General features: G+C 36.6%; 4 protein-coding genes across 7 annotated transcripts in view; 3 read left to right on the top strand and 1 right to left on the bottom strand.

Annotated features, from left to right (window-relative positions):
• The window catches only part of LOC145203988 (replication factor C subunit 3-like), a 62,667-nt gene extending 40,939 nt beyond the window's left edge, over positions 1 to 21,728 (bottom strand). For 2 of the 3 annotated variants that reach the window (XR_013853434.1, XR_013853433.1), the window contains exons 1-7: positions 21,506 to 21,728; positions 21,167 to 21,341; positions 21,004 to 21,079; positions 20,524 to 20,643; positions 19,788 to 19,918; positions 19,359 to 19,473; positions 19,169 to 19,291 (exon numbers count right to left, since the gene is read on the bottom strand). Coding sequence is in view for 1 of the 3 variants with exons in the window: in XM_080076381.1 (XP_079932507.1) it covers positions 18,586 to 18,777; positions 19,169 to 19,291; positions 19,359 to 19,473; positions 19,788 to 19,918; positions 20,524 to 20,643; positions 21,004 to 21,079; positions 21,167 to 21,341; positions 21,506 to 21,644 (1,071 nt within the window). In the remaining 2 variants the exon portion in view is untranslated. Of the gene's footprint in view, positions 1 to 18,331; positions 18,778 to 19,168; positions 19,292 to 19,358; positions 19,474 to 19,787; positions 19,919 to 20,523; positions 20,644 to 21,003; positions 21,080 to 21,166; positions 21,342 to 21,505 lie in introns of those variants that run through there. The other variant, XM_080076381.1, reaches the window with a different exon arrangement.
• LOC145203984 (uncharacterized) lies at positions 2,393 to 12,312 on the top strand. Of its 2 annotated transcripts, none has more exons than XM_080076378.1 (9): positions 2,393 to 2,841; positions 7,376 to 7,502; positions 7,824 to 7,887; positions 8,259 to 8,379; positions 8,689 to 8,800; positions 9,053 to 9,135; positions 9,334 to 9,426; positions 9,732 to 9,942; positions 10,250 to 12,312. In XM_080076378.1, exons 1-9 carry the CDS (start codon positions 2,468 to 2,470, stop codon positions 10,373 to 10,375), a joined length of 1,311 nt encoding a protein of 436 aa, XP_079932504.1. In that variant the 5' UTR covers positions 2,393 to 2,467; the 3' UTR covers positions 10,376 to 12,312. The 2 variants fall into 2 exon arrangements, with proteins under 2 accessions (XP_079932504.1, XP_079932503.1); XM_080076377.1 differs by having other exon boundaries at positions 2,393 to 2,886.
• On the top strand, positions 13,066 to 17,957 carry LOC145203992 (uncharacterized protein C11orf42-like). Its single transcript, XM_080076384.1, has 7 exons — positions 13,066 to 13,142; positions 13,361 to 13,476; positions 13,702 to 13,828; positions 14,408 to 14,619; positions 16,158 to 16,329; positions 17,025 to 17,152; positions 17,821 to 17,957. The coding sequence occupies exons 1-7, from the start codon at positions 13,066 to 13,068 to the stop codon at positions 17,877 to 17,879; spliced, it is 891 nt and encodes a 296-aa protein (XP_079932510.1). The 3' UTR covers positions 17,880 to 17,957.
• A 464-nt stretch (positions 21,729 to 22,192) lies between the features above and the next one.
• Positions 22,193 to 24,537, top strand: LOC145203990 (acyltransferase PGAP2-like). The gene is made up of 5 exons (XM_080076383.1): positions 22,193 to 22,475; positions 22,787 to 22,945; positions 23,123 to 23,228; positions 23,629 to 23,835; positions 24,110 to 24,537. The coding sequence occupies exons 1-5, from the start codon at positions 22,335 to 22,337 to the stop codon at positions 24,238 to 24,240; spliced, it is 744 nt and encodes a 247-aa protein (XP_079932509.1). The 5' UTR covers positions 22,193 to 22,334; the 3' UTR covers positions 24,241 to 24,537.
• The last annotated feature ends 980 nt before the right edge of the window (positions 24,538 to 25,517 follow it).

Genomic DNA, 25,517 nt, shown 5'->3' with positions numbered 1-25,517 from the left:
AACTACTGCACTAAATTATGCATGACTTAGCTTTCGTATATAGCAGGTTGAACGAGACAGGCGGCTAGGCTGAAATCTCAATTACTCGTGTCAGAAGCAGCTGTTGTATCTTGCCCTTGAAGTCGCATGTGTTTGTCAACAGGTGGTGGTTTAGGCTTAAGCCAAGTTAGTGCAATGTGTTGACAGTGCGGCTATTTAGAATAGTTAATGATAGCTTTGCAGGTATAGTTAAGCATTGCAGGCTTATTATATTTAAGTCGTGAACGCTTAGGAATTACAGTAAAGAAAGCATAGTGGTTTATATGTCCAGCATACGCTTTTCAAGTGCTATTGGAATGTACTGTAAGTTTGCATGAGTAATAAATGCTTTAGCCGTTTTATGCCCAAAATGCCTGATATATTACATCCTGTTGAGCACGGTTTCAGATTTGACACTTAATACTACTGAAAGTTGAATTAAGTAAAATAAATATCAACTTATGCATCTAATTGGTTGCAACAGAACGGCCGCAAATGAATAAAACTATTCGTCAAACCCAAGCCTTGTTGTTTCGTTTCTAAAATGCTTTCAATACAAAGATGACCCATTGTGTAGTTCGCCTTTTAATTCTATACCACGTTCGTGCCCTAACTTGTCCGTCCATTTAAAAGCACCCAAGTGTGTTGTATGTTTGTTCGTGTCTTGATCCGGAAAGTATTTTTCTTTTTCCGGGACGTCCTTGCTTTGTCAATAGCAACAAAACAACCTTGACCCATTGAGGCTTGGTTTTGTTGATATGTTTGAACGCAAAACCCGCGCGAATTCAAAATACAACAAGTTTGTATTGGTTGCAATGCTTTATGCGTAGGTGGTTGTTATAAAAGTTACTATAACAGTCGTGTTGTTGTTTTATCTCATTTAAGACCATTGGCACTAATCCGATTTCGTACAGGGAAACGGAAATGAGAAAAATGTTGTTTCTGACGTAACAACAGTAAGAGTTACGTCAAAATACAATTATTTAAAAGCCGCATTTTTCTCAAAACTAAGTTTAAAACCGGATTTCGGTATCAATGACTTTGATAAAGAAGCATACCAACAAAAGAAAACAACGTTTGGCTTAAAACAGCGATTCTGAAAGCTCGAATTGTCGAAATCGCGCTGCCCATTCGAAACCATTGTTGTGTGCATTCTGTTGTTTCTGCGGCTAGCATTGTCCGTGGCTCTTTTAACGCGGCCTATTTACTCATAGCCAGACCTCAGCATCGAGATGGGCTTTGGACAATGAACCTCCTTAAAGATAAATCCACAACAAAACCTTCCGATAGTCGTGTTGTATATGTTGGTACCCGGTTGGTCGTAGCTTTCGTGCTCGGCTTTAATCTTTCTCAAGCCTCGCTCATGATTTATTCAAACGCCGAGGCCATGACTTGTGCGAAGGAAATGTACTAACGACTTCAGCCTCAAGTCGGATATTACATGTGTCAGTTTACTTGGTTGATGATTTTAGGTTGTAAGGCATGAACTGAGTATCAGAAAAGCTTAACCAATACATCTACAGCCGCACAGTAGGCTTAGTAGCCTGTTTGTTATCCACACCCTGTCTATTAGCTTTAGTTGTGACTATTTTTAAAGATGAGTTAGTTTTATGGGTCGTACGTTTCTGGGACTCTTATGAACTGTGCAATGTGATGATCGGTCGCATGTTCAGCAAGAACTCCTCAGGAAGTCATTTATCACAATAAATAACACCGGCGCGATTCGGAAAAAGATCGGACGTTTTTTTGGTGGTCGTTGTGAACGCCTTTTCACGAAATTAGTTTGCATTTTTCAAAATAACTCAAGTTCTTTGTCGGTTTGTGGGGTCAACTTAAAATTAAAGATCATTATTCTTTGGAAATCAAAATGTTAGTCAAGAAGGCATGACTATTGTACATTGCATAATTCACCTGTCCTGTTTAGGTGCCTTTTTCCTTGTTAAGGTTTTACCATACACGGGCATGCAGAGTAAGCCTCAATCGATTAATGCATGTCCTGCGCTAATTGCACTCTGCGAAACAAATCAATAAGAGTGAAGTGGTTACTGTGTGTTGGTTGCGTGTGTTCCGGCATTAAGGCTTTTCCAGTCTGTGCTGCGCATTCGTTCATTGCTGTACAGCGGAGGCAACAATAAGATTTCGTAAAAGTTGAAATGCATAATTTACGGAAATTTTGCGGAAGTGTATTTAGGTCAATGTCAGTGTCAGCGACTTGAAATTTGGTGTGTCGGGATTGTTAGTGCTAATGAAAATCCATTGAAGTATTAGTTTCGATACAGATGTTCGTTTTTGTATTAGATTAAAAGTGAGAATTTATTTGGCAGGAGAAGATATAAAATGTGTTTTTCAATTTTTTTGAGCCACAACAAAAATTTGCTATTTCTTTATTGCAGCGTTTAAGTTTTCCAACTGTTTCCGATAAAAGTTTTGTCAAAAAAACAAACAAATCATGTTGAGCCCAAGGCGTTACGCAAATACCGAGCGTCACGTGATCCAACGTAGCCTATCAGGTTCGATCTGTGATGATGACACTCGAATTTGGGAGGACCCCCCTCCTCCGTACAGCGTCGATGATCCAGCAACGTCTTCTTCCTCTTACGGCAGCGACGGGGACGTTTTTCTCCCCACGCGCCAACGGGAATCGCCGGTCTATTGGCCGACAACCGACCACCGGCACCGAAGTCAGAAGGAAGTCTTATCCATTATGAGAGAGAATGATAAGCGGTGGGCAAGTGGGAACCAGCGGTCTGTGCAAGCTTTTGAGTTTCCAGATGTGGCTATGGCGGGTATAACGACCCGTTACCCCGACAACAATACCACAAGGTATATAAAACTTGACGAAGGGCTTTCGGACATCGAGTACTTGATGTAAGTGGGTTAATGCGAGCCAGTGTGTAGATGCACGCCGTCGTGGATTGTTGTCATCTGTGGCTTTGCATGCTCGCTTGTCGTGTAAAACGATCCAGGTTTGTTTTCAACATTGGGTCGACTAATAGATAGATTGGTAGGAAGTGATTCAAACTTACTAAACACTGAAAACCACTTACAAAATACGAGGATCCAATTCAAAGTGATTTAGCAGTATGGAGACTAAACGCAAAAGTGAGGTTAATAAACATAACGCCAACAGTAAAATTTAAAAAAGAAACATTTAAAATGAGCTTAACTTTAAAAGATTTTACGTTGATGCAACTACCCCGTGTCGAAAACACTTTCTATAAAGATCCAAAACAAAGAAAGATAAGATAAAAATAAATATATCCCAACGAGTGAAGGTGACCATAATATTAAGGGTAATTTTGACCAAAGTTTAAGGGCCCAACTGCCTCACTAATTTGCTTACAACCACAACACTGCCGCATCACAATTCATCATGCTTGGTCAGTTTGACATTAACGTGTGCAACATTGCATAAAATTGTAGTGACAAGAATGCACAAAATTCATCATCGCTTTTGCTTGGAATTTTAGGCATTGATCCAATTTTTGATCTGTTTGTTTGGTTTTATCACATCTTTTGTACAAAAAAGCCCTTTTGAAGTATATCAGAAGGTATTACCAAGCTTTGGACTATTTCACTTTTAGCCTTAACTTTCATATCGCTATAGTTGTTGCTTTGCATTATCTATGAGATAACAGTGGTGATTATGATCAAACAAACGCTATCAAGCTCGTTTACACGTCAGACATCAGATACGAATGTGAAATCAACCGTGACTGATCGATACGTCACCGCGTGACGTCATAACCCCGAGGCTCTTAAGGCTTTTTAACTTTTGGCTGTTGCGTAGCAAACTGTTAATTCAAAGCTAAACAATCACTTTTAGCAAAATTTTGGAATAGCAAAGCTGTTAGCAAAACAATAAATTTCAAAGTCAAGTAACTAGGCGACATGACCACCTACTGTGGTAACAATAACTGAACAATTTACTCCTCACAAATCAAAACAAATACTACGACCATTCGATCACACGTATTGGTACCAGTACAAACAACAACGCGTTAAACAGTGTGAAAATACCAAGATATGTTATCGCGTGGTAAATTGAATAGCATGGTTTCAATCACACAAGGTTCGTATCGTAAATTCATTCGGTTGTGCGACGCTATTTGCTATTGTGGAACAAAGCAACAATAGAAACGCGATGCTGTTGGTTAAAAGGGTGCGTAACAGTAGAAACGTACAACTTTCTGGCTGTGGTGATGCTTTTGTTTTGTCTTCTATTTTCTTTCTGACATCAATATGTAGAAAAACATATTTTCATTTTGCATGTATCAGACCAGACAATGTTCGACATTGCCCTGGATTGTATGTTTGTGCACGTTTTAGGCTCACTTAAATCCAATATTAAATAAGGTGGATGTTTTTGCATGCCATAAGTAAGGCGCATCGCCGTGGGTTCCTCGAAGGTTGATGTGATTCGTAACGGTTCAAAATTTTACAAAACATACAAAATAATATTGGACGCCGACTTTTTGTATGCACACCTGGACACTCAAATTTTTCGTGCTAGTAGTGTTGCTTTTAAGTCAAAAATACGCTTTGGCGCCGATAAACAGGACACACGAAATACCAACTATAGGCAGGAAAACAAGTAATAAATCTACAGAGTATGTACACGTACTTTTTGGAACTAAAACGTGGTGATAAACGTGTAAAGGTCGATTAAACGCAATTCCTGGTCGAAGCAAACACGATTTCGTGTTTTTGTCAAAAAATACGGGCTAAAATAAACCTTGTATGCGTCATAGGGTGCGTGTAAGTTAGAGGTGGGGTAAGTTTAGGGGGGCAGGCGCCATGCACGCCCTTTACCTTATGGCAGTGAATAGTGGGGTGTCTACTTGGGTCGGAAAACTGTGTGAAGTCCCGCTGCAATGTAAACTATGGGGAAAGTCACATAGCCCTTGGCCTCTTACACGTTCAAAACAGCGTAACCCCGCGCGCCAGAAATTGATGTATAAGTTTGTGTCGCAAATACCGATGCGCTGCTTAAGTTTTACGAGCCCGCCAAAAAACATAAGTTACTTTATCAAACCACAGTTGAAGTTTTACAATTTTTTTACGTTGTAACCTTTTAAAATAGAACTTTGGCCGATCCAAATAGGAGATATTATAAAATTGACCTGTGTACCATTGAAAAAACGTATAGGTCAATGGTCCTTAACCTTTTTGGTGTAGTTTCCCACTAAAAGCAATCACCAAGTTCGAATTTTCCATCCGTTGTTTCCATGATGATGTTTTGTGTTGTACATTAATAATATTCTGTGTTCCAATGAAAATACTTATCTTTGATATTAAACAATCAGATTTATAGCCTAAAATATTCAAATAAAACTTAAAAATAACAATCTTGGTATCATAAACGTATGTTCCACCGGTCAAGAGCCACTGTTATATAAGGTGGTAAATACGCTGAACATACATGAGCAAGTAAATTCAATTTTCGAAATCTTGTTAAAAAATGTACGTAGCCTCGGTACGGTAGTAAATCCCCCGGAAATACGGTACCTTTAGGTTAAAGCCAGCGTTCACGCGGTCGTCTAGGATAAATACACGCCAGATGGTTTCCTTACGTTAAAGGGGGATGGTTAACATGAACAAATTGAATCGATGTAGGTTATTGATCGTCGATTGATTTTCGTCTGTCGTCAACATCTGCTTTTATGACGTAACAGTCACCGCTAGTTCGTAGTTCACCTGAATATGACCCCAGCCACGTGCACCGATTCGCTTTAATTGAAAGGTTCTGCTTTGTTTGGCGTAAATACATTTGATTCTTACGGACATTAATTGATTTTTTGACTTTTTTGCTTGATCAAATTATTTCTTACTAAAGTGTTTAGTGCCTTTTCAAAACGACCAACTAATAATGCGCGTTTAGGACTTGCCAAACAACCTTTGTTTCATTAGATAGTGGTGCTACAACCTTCGCAATATAGGGTATATGAATCCGTTTGTTTAAAATGAAACATACAACAGAAAACATACCACAATACCTGGTTTTATTAACATTGATTAATCCGGTTACCGTTCCAACTAATGAATTGCCAATTTGGAACTAATAAAAACGGCTTTGTAGGACGCTTAACAGATTAAATTAAAGTGGAATGATATCAAATCGATCTAGGAACAAATTGAGATTATTACGTGTCACATTCAGCTTCACTCAAGCGCGACCGTCTGAGATTTTATATCGATTTCAAGTGCCTTGGCCTTTTTGTGTGGCCAACGTTTCAATTGACAGCGAAAATAAAAGCGGAAAACATAAAACCAATGAACTAGGAACGGGAATAAATAAAATACCTAACAGGAACGTGGGAACTAAATGAGAAATCATTCCCATTACATCATCAATTGGAACGATTCTCTTCCTTTATCGCAGAGTTGTCAGTTTGACATAAACAACCCACAGCTTGAACTCCCTGCTACTAAGTACAGTAAATTCCCACGATATAATGCAAATTGGGAAATGCAATTTACTCCTTGGGTCCAAAGTCTCGCGGCGATTCTCAACACAGCATGTGTTTCCCTGCAGTGACCCACACAGATTATAATGCAGCTCAAAACAGCAACAAGTCCGATTACATTATTCGACTTTGTACACAATAAGATAACAGTTTGTTGTCGTATCTTATGACCATATTTATTGCACGTAAAGCAGGGGTGTCCAAACTTTTTTGATGGGGGCCAATTTTTAGCAGGTGAAGACGCCCGCGGGCCAACGCTTTTTTAGAATTAGAACACAAATATACGGGATTTAAGGAAATTGTGGGATTTTGTTGCGTCAGCGTCACGTATAGGGATGCACTTTTTTGAGTTCATTGTCACGTGACGGCAATAAAGCCAGCACACATATCGTCCAAGGCAGGCCACATGTAATGTTTTTAAAAGAGACTTAGAAATTTAAAAACACATCATTAAATCAATTCGTTGCTACAGTTCTGCAAACAAAACCCCAAGTCGACTTCACCTAGGTAGTTTCACCACATGAACATTAAATTGTGACACCCTGTGAAATATTCTTTGCTTCGAATTCATTGCATTCCAAGCCAACATAAAACACAGAAACGCAAACATAAGGTCGAAAACCCCGTCGCTTGCTTCCGGTAGTCACTTAACACGTATGTACATTGCTAGCCCTGTGTTTGTCCAAATCTGAGGTAATGGCAAAACACAACTAGGCTAATATGGAGAAGTGCAAAAATTGCAACACCAAAAGCAACTTCAATATGTCACAAAACATTACGTCATAATCATGAAAACATTACTTCACATACGTAACCTTAGAGTCATGCGGGATTAAAATTGCGATGCAGTTATGACATTAAAATAAAAACTTTTGTTTTCTACCTTTCAGAGTCCCTAAGATGCCAAAGCCAGAAGCTCAATGCGAATACGACGGTTACAGAAAGAAAAGCATCAAAAACAAATTCGCCTTGCCGAAGAAGACAGTCAAAAAGGTTGAAACCATCGTTGCATATCACGTAAGACGAATGTTACTTTACCGTAGTTTGAAAATTTATCAAACCGGTTTCAATCAAAAACTTTTGTTTGTGTTTGGATGTAGAAAAGATTTTATGACCGCTAGACATACAACGCTACCATAAATGCACAAAGCAGTATATAAGATACTCCTCTGAACATTAACGTACGGCAAACCGTGGGTACAGTAAAATGTGCGGTGGGATTCGAACCCATTATCATTAGGCTAACAATTGCTTTAATCGTAAAATCGAAAAAGAATGCAATTGCTGATTGAAATTCACGTTTAGTTTCACAATGTAACGTCGCTTTTTATATTTCAGTACCACCTGAAGTCCATTGTGGTTAACAGAATCAAGGAAACTTCAAGACGACCTTATAGACCAGGTGAGTTAAACAAATGCGCTAATTGAAAGACCAGAAACATATGCTAAGTCAAGCTTTACATTCTGCAAATCGAGGTGCTCAGGACCCAGATTTTACAACTTTGATATCCATTGCTTGATCTAAACATTATAAAATGAGAATTTGAATTCTAATTTTACATTATGATGCAAAAAAAGATCAAATACTCTCTTTTCATAACTGACAAGAAGTTAAAAAAAGTTATTATTACGAAAATTTGAAGTCCCGTCCACCAAATGCACTGCATACGTCATTTGTATGTGTGTCACTCGAAACATTTTCTGTCCTTTCATCATCAATTTTCACATTTACATGCCCGGATTTTGTGCCTTGACTCTGCCATTGATTTTCAGGCGAGAAACTCAGCACTCCTGACAAGGGAAAAGCCCCCAAACTTTGGAAGATCGAATGCAATGAACAGAACGGAGAAAGAGTAACGATTCCGTTCACATCCGAAAAAGCGATTTGTCCAGTGTAAGTTAATGTCAAATTTCAGCGGGAATTTTTTTAGATTTTTTGAAAGTTTTTTTATTTATTTTCTAAATTTCAGCGAAATTTTTTAAAAATAATTTATTTGTTTTTTTTAAATATCAGTGGGATTTTTTGTATTTAACTTATTTTTATTTTTTTACTTTTAGCGGGATTTGAACCCGAGACGCTTCGTGGCATTAGTTAATCTATAATTGGCCAAGACTTAGTTGCTTAGTTCTTTGTGCTATTTACACCACGATTCATTTGCTTGTGTATTCCTTCACAAATTACAAAACAATGTTTTATTACCAGGTGTCGCTGTAGCAAGTCAGAACCGTGTAATCAATGTCACGGCTTTGGCAGAACCCCCTGCTATTTCTGCAATGGTGATGGAAGAATTTCCAAAATTGAAACCCATTGCATAGTAAGTTTGAGACTTTTTTTATAACACGGACTAAATCAGATAGATAAATAATTTTTAAATCTCCAGCATCGTTAAAAGTACAAATTATTTAAATTCACCCCCAAGGGTCTAGACAAAAATTAACCTCCATTGGGAAACACCTTTTTGAATAAAGACTTTACTTTTAGGCAACTGCTTTTAAGTACTTGCATAGTTTTTCCTATTATTAGGCAGTTATAAAAACAGGTTGAAATATATAGTCGTTTATTGCAGACCTCGCATGACGGAGATTCAACACCTCACACCGTACATCACAGTTATGCCTGCCACCATTGTCACGGACAAGCAATGGAAATGTATGTAACAATACGCCTTGGATTTACGACTACGAAAAAAAAGACAACTTGGCTGCAGTTACAATCAAAATTAATTTGGTCCCCATTACAATGTGATATCATTTAGGCGCCAATCACAATATAAATTTAAACAGAAAATTACAAGTTTGAAAATTTCATACATTTCGTGGAGGTTATAAGTGTTTGTTTCTTTTTAAGGTGTGCTGGGTGTTTTGGAACAGGCCGTTGCACCTGTCGTACCTGCAAAGGTTCGGGATATGTTGTCAACTACGATGAAATGATTATCAAGAGGTAAATTTAAGTGATTTAATCACGTATAAACCAGACAACATTTAAAGGTTTTTCACTGTCCTATTAAAGTTGAAATATAGGCTACTTCAAATGAACGCATAAGACACAGTAACACACTAAAAAGAAATACACAATTGCAAACTGGAAATCAAAGCAGTACAAAGCTTAAACGCCATTTTTTGCAATTGAAAGTTAATGTACCTGTTTTCTGAAACTGTTATGTAAAAATCGAACTGGAAATTGGCGCACCAAATCAGTCACAAAATGCTTTCTGTTTCAACCTAATCACTTCCAAACTGTTTCAGGTATGAAATGGTGAATGAGTACTACACAGAGGTCCCAGGCCTTGACGAAAAAAAGCTACAGAAAAGCGAGGCTAAAATCATTTTCCACGACAAAGGCAAGTCATTACGACCAATCCAATTCAAAGATTGCTGCCAAGAAGAAATGGTCAACGCATCATCAGCGTACCTGCAGTACCAAGCCAAAAAATCAACCGGCAAAATCAGACACCAGGTTAGTACTAATGCACTGTTTCCCAACTTTTTGACGGCCTTAGCTATTAATTAGAAGATTTTTTTCAAAGCCAAACCAAATGAGATCACCCTGAAAATCAATCTATACTGGGTCAAAATATAAACAGATGCGATTTTTTTTTGCTACGTCCATGTCGCCTAAAACTTGGGCTAACGTCTTTTTCCAGTCATGTCAATAATTTTACGCAGTAAAACTGATTATTGCAGTTGAACCTTTACTAACGACCAGTCTACCAGCTATCTTAATTTTGGAACACAGCTTTTACCAAATCTTGTTTTCATTTCAGACTCACAGCGTCAACTTGTTTGAAATTTACAAAGTCACTTTCTACGATTCTAAGCATATTTTCTGGATCACCGGCAAGAACCGCAAACCGTCTGTCAGCAACAACAGTCAATGCAAAGTGATGTAAAAAATGTATTTCTTCGTGTTTTGAGATGACAAAAAAGTTCCACCTAAGCGCCAAGTTCCTGTAGTACCTGAATGACTTCATTGCGTCAATATTTTCTGCGCTTAACCCTGTTTTAAGTCTTACTTGTCAGTGTTGTGTTCTGTGTTTGTCCTTAAAAATGGAGTCGCAATTTTTCGCGGTACAATTGTATTTAGAAATCCTGTTTTCTTGTACAAATAATGTACTGTACATGAAAGTCTTTGCGTTTAATTAATCAACGTTTGGTAATGAGTTTAAAAGACACAATTAATCAGTCCTTATAATAAAGTGTTATAATCATAAAAAACAATGTTAGCTTGCCAGAAATTCGTTCTATTAAGTTCCATGCATAGATAACATACACAAGTTATTTAAAAAGTGGTGTTTTTGATTTCTGTTTCGTGTTTGTACAAAAATCAACCGCCCTTACATAGAAATGAAGAAATACATGAATATTGTTTTTAAACTGTTTGTTTGAAATAATTATCGCATGATTACGAAATGTGCTTTGCTTTACATTGCCCTAATGCCGTAGTAATTAGTTTAACGCTCAGTAGAAAACTGCATTGGCCTTTTCAAACCTTTTTTTCTCTCGCCACATATTTTTTTCCACTTTTACGCACTTTAATTGTTGCAGTGCAGTGGATACAAAGCCGCTAGTAATGAATTAATTATGCCTAATGTTGTTTAAATACGATTGTGTATACCAGGGGTGGGCAAACTTTTCAGTGCAAGGGCCGCATTCAAAAGTTTATAATCTTATCGGGCCGCATGGTATTTCACCAACGGCTGCCAATTGCTTGCTTGTTGTTTTGTTTTAAAATAACTGATGTAAAGAATAAGGTTTGTATCATATATATACCATTTAAAGTCGCCTAAAATGCTCTGATTAACAATTTCTAACTTGTGCATAAGTTTAGCTGAACGGAGCTAACTGTTTATGACGTCATAAACTGTATTGTGACGATTGCAGTGCCCGTTTTACGCATTGTTTGCACATAATAAGCGGATAAAAAGCCTGGCGCATATGGTTACTAGACTGGTAATCTTTTTTCCAGTCCCACGAAATCTGTTTTAGCAGTTTGAAAATCAAAATATTTTGCAAAATAGATAGCGGCCGCAGGTTGTGCACCCCTGCGCAAAATTATTACATAGTATATTTTCAGCTTTATGGAAATACGTTTGTTCATGATTGTACAAACATTGGTTGAAACGCTACAATTGCAATTGTTTCAAAAAAACAAGCGTTTGTTGCAACAAAGGCGAAACCACGTTTTTTGTTAATAAAGTCCTTGTGCCAAAGTTTGTGCGTCAACAGTGCAAAGTGGGCTGTATTTGAAAACGTGAATCGCTTTTACTTTTATCGAACGAAGAAATTGTGTCAAGTGACGATTTGCATAATAACGTGGCAGGCTAAAGCACGTGAAAAGTATCTGTGTTTAGTTCCAAAGTATCGTACGGGTACAGATACTGCACATGGTATTGGTATAGGCAAGTCGAACCCCCGGTATTTTTAATACTCTGCGCCTGTGCTCATAGTAGTATTCAGCGTTACTCGGAAACATTTGGCGGGCCGCATGAACTCCTTTGCCGGGCCGCATGCGGCCCGCGGGCCGTAGTTTGCCCACCCCTGGTGTATACGTTTGTGTGATATTTCATATACATGGTGTTCTTTTACCAAACGTGTACGCTATACATTTGCCTATACATCAGTCAATTTTTTTAAAATGGCGAGCAACATTGTTGGAATTGATTAACACTTAAAAAATTGTAATTTGCTTCATAACAACATTTCAATGATGTAAAAATCGCAATGATATATTTTTGTTTCTCTTCTTTTCAAGCATGCTGATGTAAAAATACATTTTCCTTTGCGAAAACGTTTGCCTACCAGCAACTAATACATGAAAAACCGTCTACATTGTGCAATTGATCATAAATAAAGAGTTTAAAAAAGGCAGACACAAAAACAACAAATTTTCCTGGGCTGTTGCCGTCTAAAGAACCTATATGCTAAATGTCCATTAGACTTAAACGTTTTTGTTAAAAATTTTCCAAAAATACTTGGTAATGTCAAGCATGCAGTCTTACCAAAACTACCAATATTAGAATAGGAGCACACTAAAAAAACAACAGAAACGCCATAAAGTTATCACTAATCCTTCAAGTACAACTTAATCCGTGTTTAGGCTGCCTGCCAACGCAACAACACCTATTCCCACGCTATGGCTGACTGACATATAATAACAGTTTGTTGACCCACCAGAAATTAAAGCGATAAAACCTAAAAAGATCAAAGACATTTGTACGAACTACACGAAAAACAATATCCCAGAACTTCTAGTAACTGTTCAATCAAACGCAAATGACACTTACAAATTTGACAGCTTGTCAAATCTCACTATCACAACTTAATACATTAGCTCTATCTAAATACAAGCCAATACAGTAGCAATTGTTCTTATAATGTCACAGTTTATATTATGACGTCATACATGTACTGACATTACATTAGCTCACATACAAAAAAACTGTTTTCAGTATTGTTTTGTTGCCGAACAATTTGCCACAATGATTTGTGAAAAGCAGCCTCAAACGAAAGAAGCGACTTAAATTAATATGATGAACTTTTGCGTATTTCACTGGTGACGAACTGAAGAACAATAATTAACATGGAAGAGGCAATGCCCAGACAAATATTCGATAAACTAACTTCATGTGACCCAGGTCTTGCTTGGGAACTATGTAGGTAGGTGTAATTTTTTTGGGTTTCTATCGTAAAGTTTTGTTAACTTTGTTTTGCCTGTTATTTTGGGTGTTAATTTAAGTTAACTACATTTGAAATTTTTGTGCTTGTTTTTTTGTTTGTGATTATAGGTTTAGCTACATTGGAAAGTTTTGTTTTTTGTATGTGACTTAAGTACAGGTTGTACAGCTGTATTGGAAAGTTTTGCGTTTTTTTTGTAGAAATTATGTTGGATATCAGCTTTTGGGTCGTGAACCAGTGGTGGTGCCTTTTCTAGATGAAGCTTATCACTTTGTACCGTTCGGTGTCATTGTGAAAAGAGGACAGCAATCAGTATGTTCAAATATAATAAATCATAACTTAAACAAAGCATACGAAATGTGTTTTTTTCAATAAAAAAACTCATAAAAAACGACACCTTACCTAGAATAAAACTAATTCTATAAAACATATGCCTGATTTCAGTACTTTTAAATCAAAAAAACACTTGAAAATTTATTTAAATGTAATATTTCTTAGAAGAAACTAACAACAACCGTATGTGCACAGTTTCGTGCTCTAGGGACATCTAGTGGCAAAGCGTCATACGCAATAATCGGTTCAATGACGAGTGTCACAGCGCCTCACGTGGACAAATCTGCGTTCCAGCAGAAACCGGAAAAAGTACCGGATTATCAATTCAACAAAAAGTTAGTTACATACTAAGTCTTCGCCATGTAACATTCAAGTTGTAAACTCCAAGGAAATTACACAAATAATTACCACAAAAAATATACTTTTTACACTTAAAGTGTTATCGAATAACTCTTACAATATACTTTAAACTAGCTTAATGCCATAAACTAGAACAGTAGCAGGACCTAAAATGGCGACATTGTTATGTATTACGCCAGGGGTCGGCAACCTTTTAGGCGACGCGTGCCAATTTACTTGTTATTTCCATGTGTCAATGTCCTCGCGTGCCAACGTTTTTCTAAATAATAGTGGTTCGTACCAGCAGATATCAATAATATAGAGAAAGCAGAGTGTTTTGTGCACGTAGGGCTGAATTTTAAACAATGGCATAATAAAAACTGAAAACAAACAGTGTAACAGGTTGAATTGTTACTTTAATATAAACACGCAAATCGGTTGGCGTGCAATTAAAAACCACCTCGCGTTTCAACCTTGGCACGCGTGCCAGAGTTTGCCGACCCTGTATTACACAAACTTTCTCACAGTTTTGTTTTTAAACTAAAATCAGAAATAAGACTAAAATTTACCTATAGGTATGTTTATCGAATTTCGGGAATAAAGGATGGAATCAAAAAAGCCGTAAAGATTAAAATCAATGGGACAGAGTGTTTTGATATTTCCCTCAGCATGGAGTTGGGCAAGTTAGTGATGGACAAAAGATTGCCAGAATTAGACGATGTGAAAAAGTTGTTTGTGGTGTATGAAGTTTACTACGCACAATCAGTCAGTGTTAGTGTGACTATAGGTGAGTTTTGCAGACATTAAAATACAGCCTTTAGTAAGTTTTTATTGCAGTTAGCTACAGTAAACATATACCGTACTGGGTCAGGCCTGAAGCGTTCATGCAGACAAGCGATCACGGTAGACTCACTTATAAATCAAGAATGCTTGGGTGACCTGTTTGATTCGGTATGACGTCTTTAATGGGCTTGGTGTACAATGATTTATTGCAGTTAGGTTTATTTATTTGTTTGCTAATAATGAACTATCACGACGATATGAAGACAAAAAGAAAGTTTTATAAAATAGCAGCAAACAGCTATTGATGCAAAAACAGTTTAAATGGCATTTGTACCTATTTGAACATTTAGGCCAGTGGTCGTCAACCTATGGGTCGCGACCCCAAGTGGGGTCGCCTAAACTTTTTCTGGGGTCGCAATAAGTCGCCGGATTTAATTTATTGCATTTTAAAATTGATAACAGAAAATGAAACTAATATTATGTTCTTTCAGATCGCAATTTTTGCTCTTGTTTTGTACTACAGCTTGCTACCTCCTGTTGCAATTAAATTGTGGTAGTGGAAAAACAGAAAATGCCTTTATCGCGTAACAATGGGTTGGGACAATGTGTATTATGACTCAACACTATAAGTTTGTCTTATTTAAGGTGACACCAGAACGAGTGAATAGTTATTTATGCAAGGTACCCAACTATGCCCAATTTTTCTAATCCCGTTTTCAACCACGTGGCTGTGTGAAGCAGGATTTAGTGCAATGAGTGTATTAAAAACGAAACATCGTAATCGATTGGAAGTGGATCATAACATGCGGTTAAGCTTGTGCAAAGTCAAGCCGCGGCTTCAAAAATTCGTGGACAGTATACAGGCGCAACCATTTCACTAACAGTGCAAACTAAATGTTGAACAATTTGAAAAGTTTGTGTTCCTAAAATTAGGTTTATGTCTTTAATGAAACGCCTTACAAAACTTTTTCCGTAATACTTTTGTATCGCCATATTTGTTGGTAATTATGTACAGTTTATGTAATAGTTCTTTCCGTTCAGCATTACTTAAAACATTTTTTCTCAGTGATGAAAAAAATGGGGTCGAATGTAAATTCTGATTTCATTTTCCCTTCAATTGGGGTCGCCTATAAAAAAGGTTGAAGACCACTGATTTAGGTTGTTTCTTAAGGCCCTTGCCTCAAATAACTGTCAGAAGCAAAAAAATGCAGTAATTGTGAAGAATAAATTTAAAACCCTTATTGTTACTCATTCAGAGGCATGTCCTTTTTATTTTTCAAGAGATTATTCAAGAGAACCATACTGAAACTTGACAGTTTTTCACAAATGGGTCTACACAACTTTAATTTTAATACAGTACATCGTACCCGTTGTTTTGATCCCTTTCTACCCAAAGGGCAACCAGGTTTTAGAAATTCTTGCCGAAATAAAAATGCCAACACTAAAAACAATTTACAGGATTTACAAACTATTCTATGTTTTACTCAACAACTACAAAAAAACGACAACAACATAATCTGACAAAAAGTTGTTGTTTTACAGGAGAGCAGCAACCTGACAGTCAATATATGGACACAACCAACCGCAAATTTTCACACGACAGACGAATGCCGATAGGTTTCAACGCACAGAAATTTCCTCTCATGTCAAACGGTTGCGTAGGGTTCATGGAAAAATCGAATTTAGACGGACTCAGAGAGGGAAGATGGAAAAGGTGAAAATAATTGATAGTGACTACTCTGTTTGTATAATTTAGTGGCTTATGAACATTTTCAATGTACGAAGTTCGGGACGATTTATTTCACGACGTTTAACATATTATTTTTCGAAAGTAAGACCGAATTAGGATTTTATGTTTGTTGCAAATCAAGCGCTTCAGTAATTTGCCTTCTTTATTTGTCCGAACATTTCAAACCCATACCGCCACCTAGCGAACAAATAATCTCCTCACTTTTTTTGAAACACTGATACATTTGAAAACCGTTTACCAACTGTCCGAGGTATTTCGACACACACTAAAAATCCACATTTTTGGGCTGAAAGTACACAAATAAAACTTTATTTTCGAACTCTATTTTGTCGGTAAACAACTTTTAATGGTTTTGCAACCTCCCCAACGCTTAGATCTAAAGCAGTGGTTCTTAACCTTTTTTCCTTGCTGCACCCCTTTCAAATCACTAACCAATTTTCGCACCCCCTTTCAAATCACTAACCAATTTTCGCTCCCCCTTCTGTAATTGCTTAAATAGAATAGACCTAACCAACCTTAATGATTCAGCATTCCCGCACCCCCTAGGAACAGTTCTCGCACCCCTTGGGGGTGCGTGCACCCCAGGTTAAGAACCCCTGATCTAAAGCTTGAAGATCGAAAAAGTACAAACCCTTGAGTAATATACAAACTACCCTCAGGACGTCAAGATTAAAAAGCGATCCCTTACCTCGGGTCCCGTCAAATCCAGGACCTTCACATTTATGGTCGGTTGGAGCTCCAATGGCCGCTAGGCGGAACCCACAAGACGTTTTACCCAGTGTCCCAGGTAAGTTTATACGACGCAAATGTTTTAAGACCTTTTACATAACTTGCTTTGCGTCTTATAGATTTTTATAAACGGCACAGCCTGGTTTAGTGTTGTTTAGGACAGGCTTTCGGCGAATAACAAACTAATTGCACTTTGTAAGTCACGACTGTTTGAAACCTTTAGGTCTCGTGCGGAGCAAATGAACAAGTAGAACTTATAATTTACACCATTGGATTATGTTTTATAACCCTGTTGGTGCGATTTTGCATCCGCACGATTTTGTTATCGTTGTTTTGTTGCAATTGTCGCTTGTCGATTATTTATAATAAAAACTGCTGGAGGAGCAATACTTGGTTATACATTATGCCTGGCAGCAATAGCTTAGTTATATGTAGCATTGATATAAGCTTTCATGAACCATACATGGGCTGTCAATAGCATAAAAAACATTCCACCAAACCCAAACAAACTGACCCAAACACACAGCATGGAAACTCACCTCCGCATAGAATCAAATACAACTAAGATTTAAAATAAAAATACCCATATTTTAGGCTTTTAGGCAGGTTTACTGCGTGCACTGACATGAACAAAAGTCAGCACAATTTACAAGAATTTTTTTAACTGTAAAAGAAAAACTGTAAACTGTAAACAATGATATAATGTAAGCAGAAAATATTTTTCAGGCAACAGACGTAACGACCCTCTACCGCCTCCACCGGACACAGAGTCCTCTTCAGACTGACTTCTTGAAAGAGTTTATCACGAAGCCACATGTCTTATTTCAACAAAGTTTCTCTTTTTCACTGTGCAATATCTTTCGGACGAGCTTTGCAATAAATTCGCACTGCGCCCGAAATTTACTGCTCGATCCCTGTAAGCTAAAATGAACAGAAGTCCTCTGCTGCGAAGCTGTGCATGTGCAGCATACGAGGCAGGCAACGGTGCTTGTGAATCGACTTTCGACAGGATCACCACTGGGTCTGTGTAGCTTAGTTGGTAGTGTGCGAGTCCCGTTAAGACTCCTGTCGTGGGTTCGAATCCCGCATGCAGGCTAGCTTTTTTTACGCCTTGTCATGTGGAAACGTTTAGTGATCGGCTAACTCAGTATTACGCCTCCATAAGGCCTGGTGCACTGTGATTCCTGTAAGCTAGAGATAGTTCCAGGAACATTAGGTTCAGGAATACTATACCACGTACAGTTTGAGGAAATTATTTATTGCAAACGATCACAAGAAGCATTTTGAACCTTTTGAACCACATGGGAATTTTGTGCTGCAAAAATTTTTCCAAAAATTATTGTCCAAGGTGTCAAAGCAAAAACCAAATTAGCCAGTTTTCTCACAAAAAGCAACAAGATAGCTATTTTCTACCCCGCTCTGTAACGAATGCTACCAAACACATGGACAAAAACGCCGAAACGACAACCTACAAAATAGCCACCAGAGTTCTCAAAACATCATAGCATCAAAGCCCTCTTCAAGAAATTGTTTGTAAACACTCATAAACTTAGCCACAAAGGCTTCTATGTGGTAGATGTCTTTTTGGCCGATGTGTGTGCGGTGTTCATACTGGGCAACAAGTTGGGTAACCTCGCTTTTCAAAGTCCCATCACAGTTGTGCATTAGTTCGTTGTATATTCCCTATATGCCATAATAAGTTAAGGAGACAGTGTGAGAAAGAATAAAACAAAGTAATAGATTTGACAAGACCTGACCTTAAAAGCCCCTACTTTGGATTTAGTGGTTAGCAAAGCTTTATTATGTAAAGATTGTGTTTTTGTAAAATGGTAAGGTTTGAAACTAAGTTTCCCAAAGTAGGGTTCATATGAGAGATGAAAAATGTGATTTGTGTTAGTTGAGGTTAGACCGTTTAAAATGTTTGCTTTCCAATTGTCTATTTTAAATATTTAATAAATTTACTTAATATTGCTTGATAAGTATACTTAAGTAAATCAAAGTTTAAGAACAAAGCAACAAATAAAGAACAACTGCTTAAAACAGTGAAAAAACAATGCTACGAATACTGTCATACCTTCATTATAACATCCGCTGGTATACATTTTGTGAGCAATTCATATAATCTCTGTCGAACTTCAAGTAATCGCTTTGGGCTTTGTTCAGATACAATTGCATTGGCAGTTTCACGCAAATATATCTAAACAAAAATGATGTAACAGTAAGTCACTGGGCATAAGACTTCAGTGATTTTTTTAATGTCAAACCTCCCAGTCTGGTTCCATGATTGTCTGATCAGCTGTGAATGGATATTGTTGAACACGGCATGTTTCACACATCAGTAAAGCACGACGAAGATTTCGTTTTGATGCTACTACAATCCTGCAAACAAACCAACAACCTGCTATAATAATTGGTAGGTGGCAAGATTTATAATTGGTAGGCACAGTAACACTATCCATGTTTTCTGAATTTATGTCATTAAGAGTCAAGTTTGGCAAAGGCATCATTTTGTATTGCCAACATAAAGTGCTAACCTGTTTTAGCTCGCTTTCAGACACAGTTAAACAACAAAAGTTCAATTGAACTCATAATAACAGCCTCGTTTTGAGTTTGAAAACAAGGTAATATGTGAGCTGCCTATTTCTTTAATGAATAACACATTATTATTTTAACAAGACAAAATCATTTCCCACCTTCTTCCAAGTTCCGGTGGAAGTGTCAATCCCTCTTTTTTACAAACAAATGTTAATATTTTTAAAATCTCCTCTTCGCTTGGTGCAGGAACCCTGATAGACAAACATCTGCTTCTGATAGCTGGAATTACCTACATAACCACATATGGCATATACATTATAAATACAAATGCATATTTATACTTATAATCACATAAAAACCACAGCATTTTTTCTATTGTTTTCAATTTGTAATTTACACAACAAGTTTGTTTAGGCCAGGTCTGTACAACCTGTGACCCATTGGCCAAATCTGGCCTATGTTATTAAGTTGCTATGTCCAGCAGATATTTGGATTTTAAATCAAGTGTGGCTCGGTTATCTATTTCATTGCTCACAGTAGGGTTCCTCTATTTATTTCCGATTTGTACGTTTTTTCGCTTCTAGTAGCGATCACAAGTAGTGACTCGCTCGCAAACCAGCAAAAAACAAAGCGACTGTTATAGATCTTACGCAACCAGGTGTGACTACTGCCTGGGAAAGGTGAAAGTTTAGCAGCAACGCAAATTAAAAATCGCTGTTTCGAAAGCAAAATAAGAAAGTTATGTGCCCAGTCCAATCTAGAGGTGAGTTACAACGAAAAATACATGTAATAAGAGGTGTCTCATTTACTTTTTGTTTAAGATACATGGCGTAATTTTTCTCGAGACTTTGAGGTCGTGAGGTTTTGAGATAACAATGTTGCGACTTAACTAACCTTACTTGTAGAGTTACAATACAAAATTAGTCTGCATGAGTTCATGTATTTCTCCATTGTTCTTCTCAAGGCATGCTGGGCATCTTTGGAAAGTCTGTCAACTTCCGTCAATACAATCACCTGGAAGGGTGAAGCGTCACAACAAATGTGTATAATGATAGACAAAAGTCAAAAAAGTTACATGTTCAAGCTATTACAAAACATTATTTTTAAGAATAATTTGTCAAGATAGGAATGATTAAACATCCTTCCCAATTTGCTATGCATGTTTTACAAACAACTTCATCAGAACATTCAGTCGGTTTGCAATCCTTATGCTATTGATGGACTAACCAGAATCGTTTATATTTCTCATAAAAAAGTAAAACCACTTTTTTCCCAAATATGTACATGAATATGTATAATATATATGAGCTCTTAATATGAAAGAGGAAGGCATAATCATCCACTGTCAAGTCGTTTTAGGAAGGAAGATACTACCTTAAAGTGACGCTGTGTTGAAACATCTAATGGATTTGACTGAGCAACAGTTTTGATAAGTTCTTGAATAACAACCCTACAGAAAAAATACAGCAAAAATTAAGTTGCGGATACAGTTAAACCATTCTCACACTTTATTTCGTAAAAAAATGCATCAACTCACCTATCATGGAAGCCAGCATCACTGGGTGTAACTTCAATGTGATAATTGCTGGCTAATGTTGCAATCTCAATCTTTTTATTTGAAGGTGTAGTAAACATATGTTTCTCTATGCGAAGTTTTTCCACACCAGATCCGTAAAGTTCTTTCAAAAGGCACATTATTCTTGTCTTCTTTCCTAAGGTTATGCAAATGTGACAATTCCAGTACTCAAGTGCAAAAATGCTACTTCAAAGAGAGCCTCTTGGAAATAAATGTTCCGCAAACTACGGTACGGTTTATTAAAATTTATTTCACACACATTACACAACAAAACAACATACAAAGTACATTAAATCTAACCTGCTCCGGGAGGACCATAGACAAGCAGATGAGGAAAATCACCATTTTTTACAAGCATCTTCAGATTTTCAGCCTGATGTAAATGATAATCCAATTTGGCCAAACTTTTCGGTCGGTATTTGTCAACCCACAAACTCATGATTATTAAAAATTAAATTGCTTTTGGAACAAAATGTCAATAGTCTAAAAGTCTGCCAAAAATGTATTTATATTTACAAGGTGAAAAACTATTTCTATCCCATTTTATATGCTGTTTATTAAAGGTTAGTTAGAACTGATTAAACCCTTCTGATTTGTTTTGTCTGTTTCAATGAGGCATAAAAATGCAAGCAAATTACATCCGTGCAATTGATTTTACTTGTGCTTATAGCTTTGCTAATTTCAGTGCCGTTTGCTTTTTTAAGCTACACAGCGCAAAAAAAATCCAATTTCCAATCGCAATTTTCACTGTTGTTGATTGTATTTGGCGGGAACGTGATCTTCTAAAATTACAGGGTCAGTATAGAAAGCTTTTAGGTAAGTTATCCAAAACATAAAATAATTGCCATAATTGCAGTCAAAATTGCAAAATCAAAACGAAAGTGCCTTTCAAACAATAAAGTTTAAATATGTTTAAAACAGGAGACTGGTAATAAAATATTTCGTCAAATAAAAAGACACGCATGAATTAATAAAAGCACTGGACCGAAAAAAATACTGGTTGGTTGACAAACTTTCAGCTGGGTTGGGTCAAAAAATGTTGCAAACAAACAGTTAACTTTCCATGTTTTCGTATGTGGTTCAGTTAACTGTTGATCAGTAACTTTTGAACGTCAATTACCTCGTTACAATGAAACAAGCCGAATTGGTTGGAATGAGCATGTTTGCGGCCGGAACCATTACGGTGCTGCTACCGTTTTTCGCTTTAACATTTGCGATTGTTTGGTCACTTTTGTTTGCATTTGATGCTTCGACCAGGACCCATTGTCATGTAAGTTTGTTTTTTTCAAAATATCCATATGAATTTTTTTTAAATATCCACATAAAATCACAAGTCAAAACACGTTACAGTTTGCTTGTATATTTAATCTCCCTAAACCTAAACCAATTTTAATGTTAGTAGTTGTCTTATAAAAGTCATTAAAATATTGTTTAAATTTTATGTAAATTCTGCCAGCAGTAATGGTAAATAAAGTTAGTACTTTCAAACACTATTTGTAAGTGGTGACATAATTTTACAAAGCATTTTTTATCAGTTATGCAAACCCAAAACATAATCTCTTTAATAATTGTGTTTTCAAGGTTCCTAATTATTTACCAACAGTCAGCGCTGCGATTGGGCTCACACCCCAAGCTTATGTGTGGAGAGCTTGTATAGGAATTTCAACAACACCAAGACTGATAGCTTTGTGGATGTACAGATCATATTTGAGGCAAAGTCAGCTTGATGCCACAGCATTGGTAACAAAAATATATTATTGCCAAAAACAAAATTGAATTATTGCTGGCTCACCCTTCTGTATTGTACATGCAATCCAAATTAAAATTATCCACTTTTGTTGCATTCTGAAAAATATATTTGTTTTTTTTACGGCTACTGACTTGTAAAGCTTAAAGTGTTCTTGTTTATTTATTTAGCTAAAGCCTTTTCATCGATTGTTGTCACTTGTTATGCTTACTGGACATTTTGTAGAAATCTGGGCTCTTCTTGTGTTGTCAGTTATTTCATCTACCGAAAATGGAGGTATAAAAATTTTTCAACAAATATTAATTGTGTGGTTAATACAAAAATGTGATACAGTTGCACACAAACTAACAAAACCGTAAGAGTAAGAAATAATTGTGTTTAGCTGGAGTGTGTGTGTATGTAAAAGTGCATCACATTCCAGACTAGTGTGTTTCTACATGTGGGATTTTATGTTTTGTTAGTAACGCTGATGCATTTGTTTCAACAGTCACTGTGCATAGCATCTTAACATGTCAGAACTACAAGAAGTCTATTGTTTGTTTGCTTTTAAAATCACCTGTGCCATAGCAGTGACAAACAAAAGCCAAATTATAATTGAAGCATATAAGAACTGGGCACAGAACTATCAAATGTGGTGCATGCCAACCATTTTAAAAAGAGTCTCAACCTTTTTCAGATTTACATGAATATGCCTTCATTACTTTTATGGTTGGAGGTATCACATCCATGATAACAGATTCATTGAATAAAACAACTCTTGTTCTTAATGAGAGGGAGCGACAAATGGCCAAAAGAAAATTAATATTCTGTATTCTCAATATTACCTCATTCGTGTGGGCTGTTGTTTTTTACTTCCAGCACAATTGGTATTGTAAACCAGGAGGTAAGTTTAAGATTTTTTGTATGTAGCTTACTTTGTTGCAAAATTAGTAGCTTTCATGACTAGTACAGTGTAAAACAGTGAGTTAATGACTAGCACAGTGTAAAACAGTTGTATTTAAAACATTACCAAAAAATTTTTCCTAAATCTTGGATTTGATGAAATGCGTGTTTTAAATTTTACAATTACAAACTTCTTTTTGAAAGGGTGTCTGCCTTTAAAAAGTAAAATTATTTTTTCCTAGATGTATAATTAAAATACCTAAATTTATTTGCAGTTTACACATTATTCGCCTTCTTCGAGTATATCGTGATTTTAAGCAACATGGGATTTTACTACACTCAAAAACTTGAGATGGTAGACTACAGAATAACAGTGGTTGACCCTGATGGGAATAAAATCGGTTGAAATGAAAAAGTTTTATTTTTGGTTTTGCAATTATAAAATGCTACATATGATATATACCCTGTTTAGAGTAAATTTCTGTAGAAGTTGTGTTTCTTCTACAGGCTTTTAGCGGTTACGAATGCCAAAGAGTGTAAAAGTATATTTTTGTTGCTGAATGTTAATAGAAAGCATAGTGGTTTGCCAGTGACATTATTCGACCAATTTTTCTATGCACTGTGCCTATTATGAATTTTCTGTTTTTTGAATATGAAAAATATATACTAAAGCTTTTAATACAATGTGCAGTTATGTGTGTGACATTTTGTGTTTGAGATAAGAATAACTGTTGTTATCTTAAGGATTTTTAGTTCCATTTTGACTTTAAGTGCCAGGTAGAGTTATGAAAAACCTTAATCGTGGAACGTTGCTCAAGACGTGCAGTTTTTTGGGTGGGCAAATTAGTTAACTGTTGTTTGAATCACGTTTTTTTTTTGCAGCCACGTCCGGTTTGTAAGTTTACCAAAAATAAAGTGCACGTTGCAATGCCTCATGCAGGTATTTGATAATATGTTGCTCTGGGAGTTTAGTTTATCTGCGAAAAAGCAACCAGATGTAACCAACACTACAATTATGTACTATGATTTATCATAATGTCAAAGCTTTATTTATTGGGACTATTCAAAGTTTCCTTTCAGAGTTTATACTTATAAATCCAAGCTAGGCCTACATTTTTGGGCAGTAAATTTTAGCAGACATTTAATTGACTATGCATATTTTTCACACATAAAGCATGCTATTTAACAAGTCAGTATATCATGGATTAAAACGTGCGTCGCACTCTATAACGTCTAGGACGAGTCATACCCAGGCCAGAAATTTAAGATATATTATTCACTCATATGTATTTTTACCCCCTTTGTTTTGAAAGAGAGGAACGTGTATATTTTATAAAATATCACAGACTGCGTCGATTTGTTTTCGTGGCTGCGGTCCGTGTTTTTTTAAGGTGTTTTGAAAAAACAAATTTCTCCAGCGGTTTCCCAAAATTTGGACTTGCAACTACAGTACTATTTTTTGGTATTTAAATGAAACACTTGCGGTCTCTTAAAACTACTTAGCGGTCACCCAAACCAAACCTTAAAAAAACCCTGGCTGCGGTCTTTCAAAAATGTGCAAAATTGTCGCCCTCTTTGCCCAATACCACCTGCAATTCATGGATGTGCTACGAAAATGTTGCCGAGTTCCTTATTCAAACTCAAACATGTAAACAACCGAATTAAAACACGTCACGTATGCTT

The sequence above is a fragment of the Phallusia mammillata genome, chromosome 8 (genome assembly GCF_965637545.1).
Source record: "Phallusia mammillata chromosome 8, kaPhaMamm4.hap1.1, whole genome shotgun sequence".
Lineage (NCBI taxonomy): Eukaryota > Metazoa > Chordata > Ascidiacea > Phlebobranchia > Ascidiidae > Phallusia > Phallusia mammillata.
The sequence above is the reverse complement of the archived record's forward strand: the minus strand, read 5'-3'. Positions and strand labels throughout refer to the sequence as shown.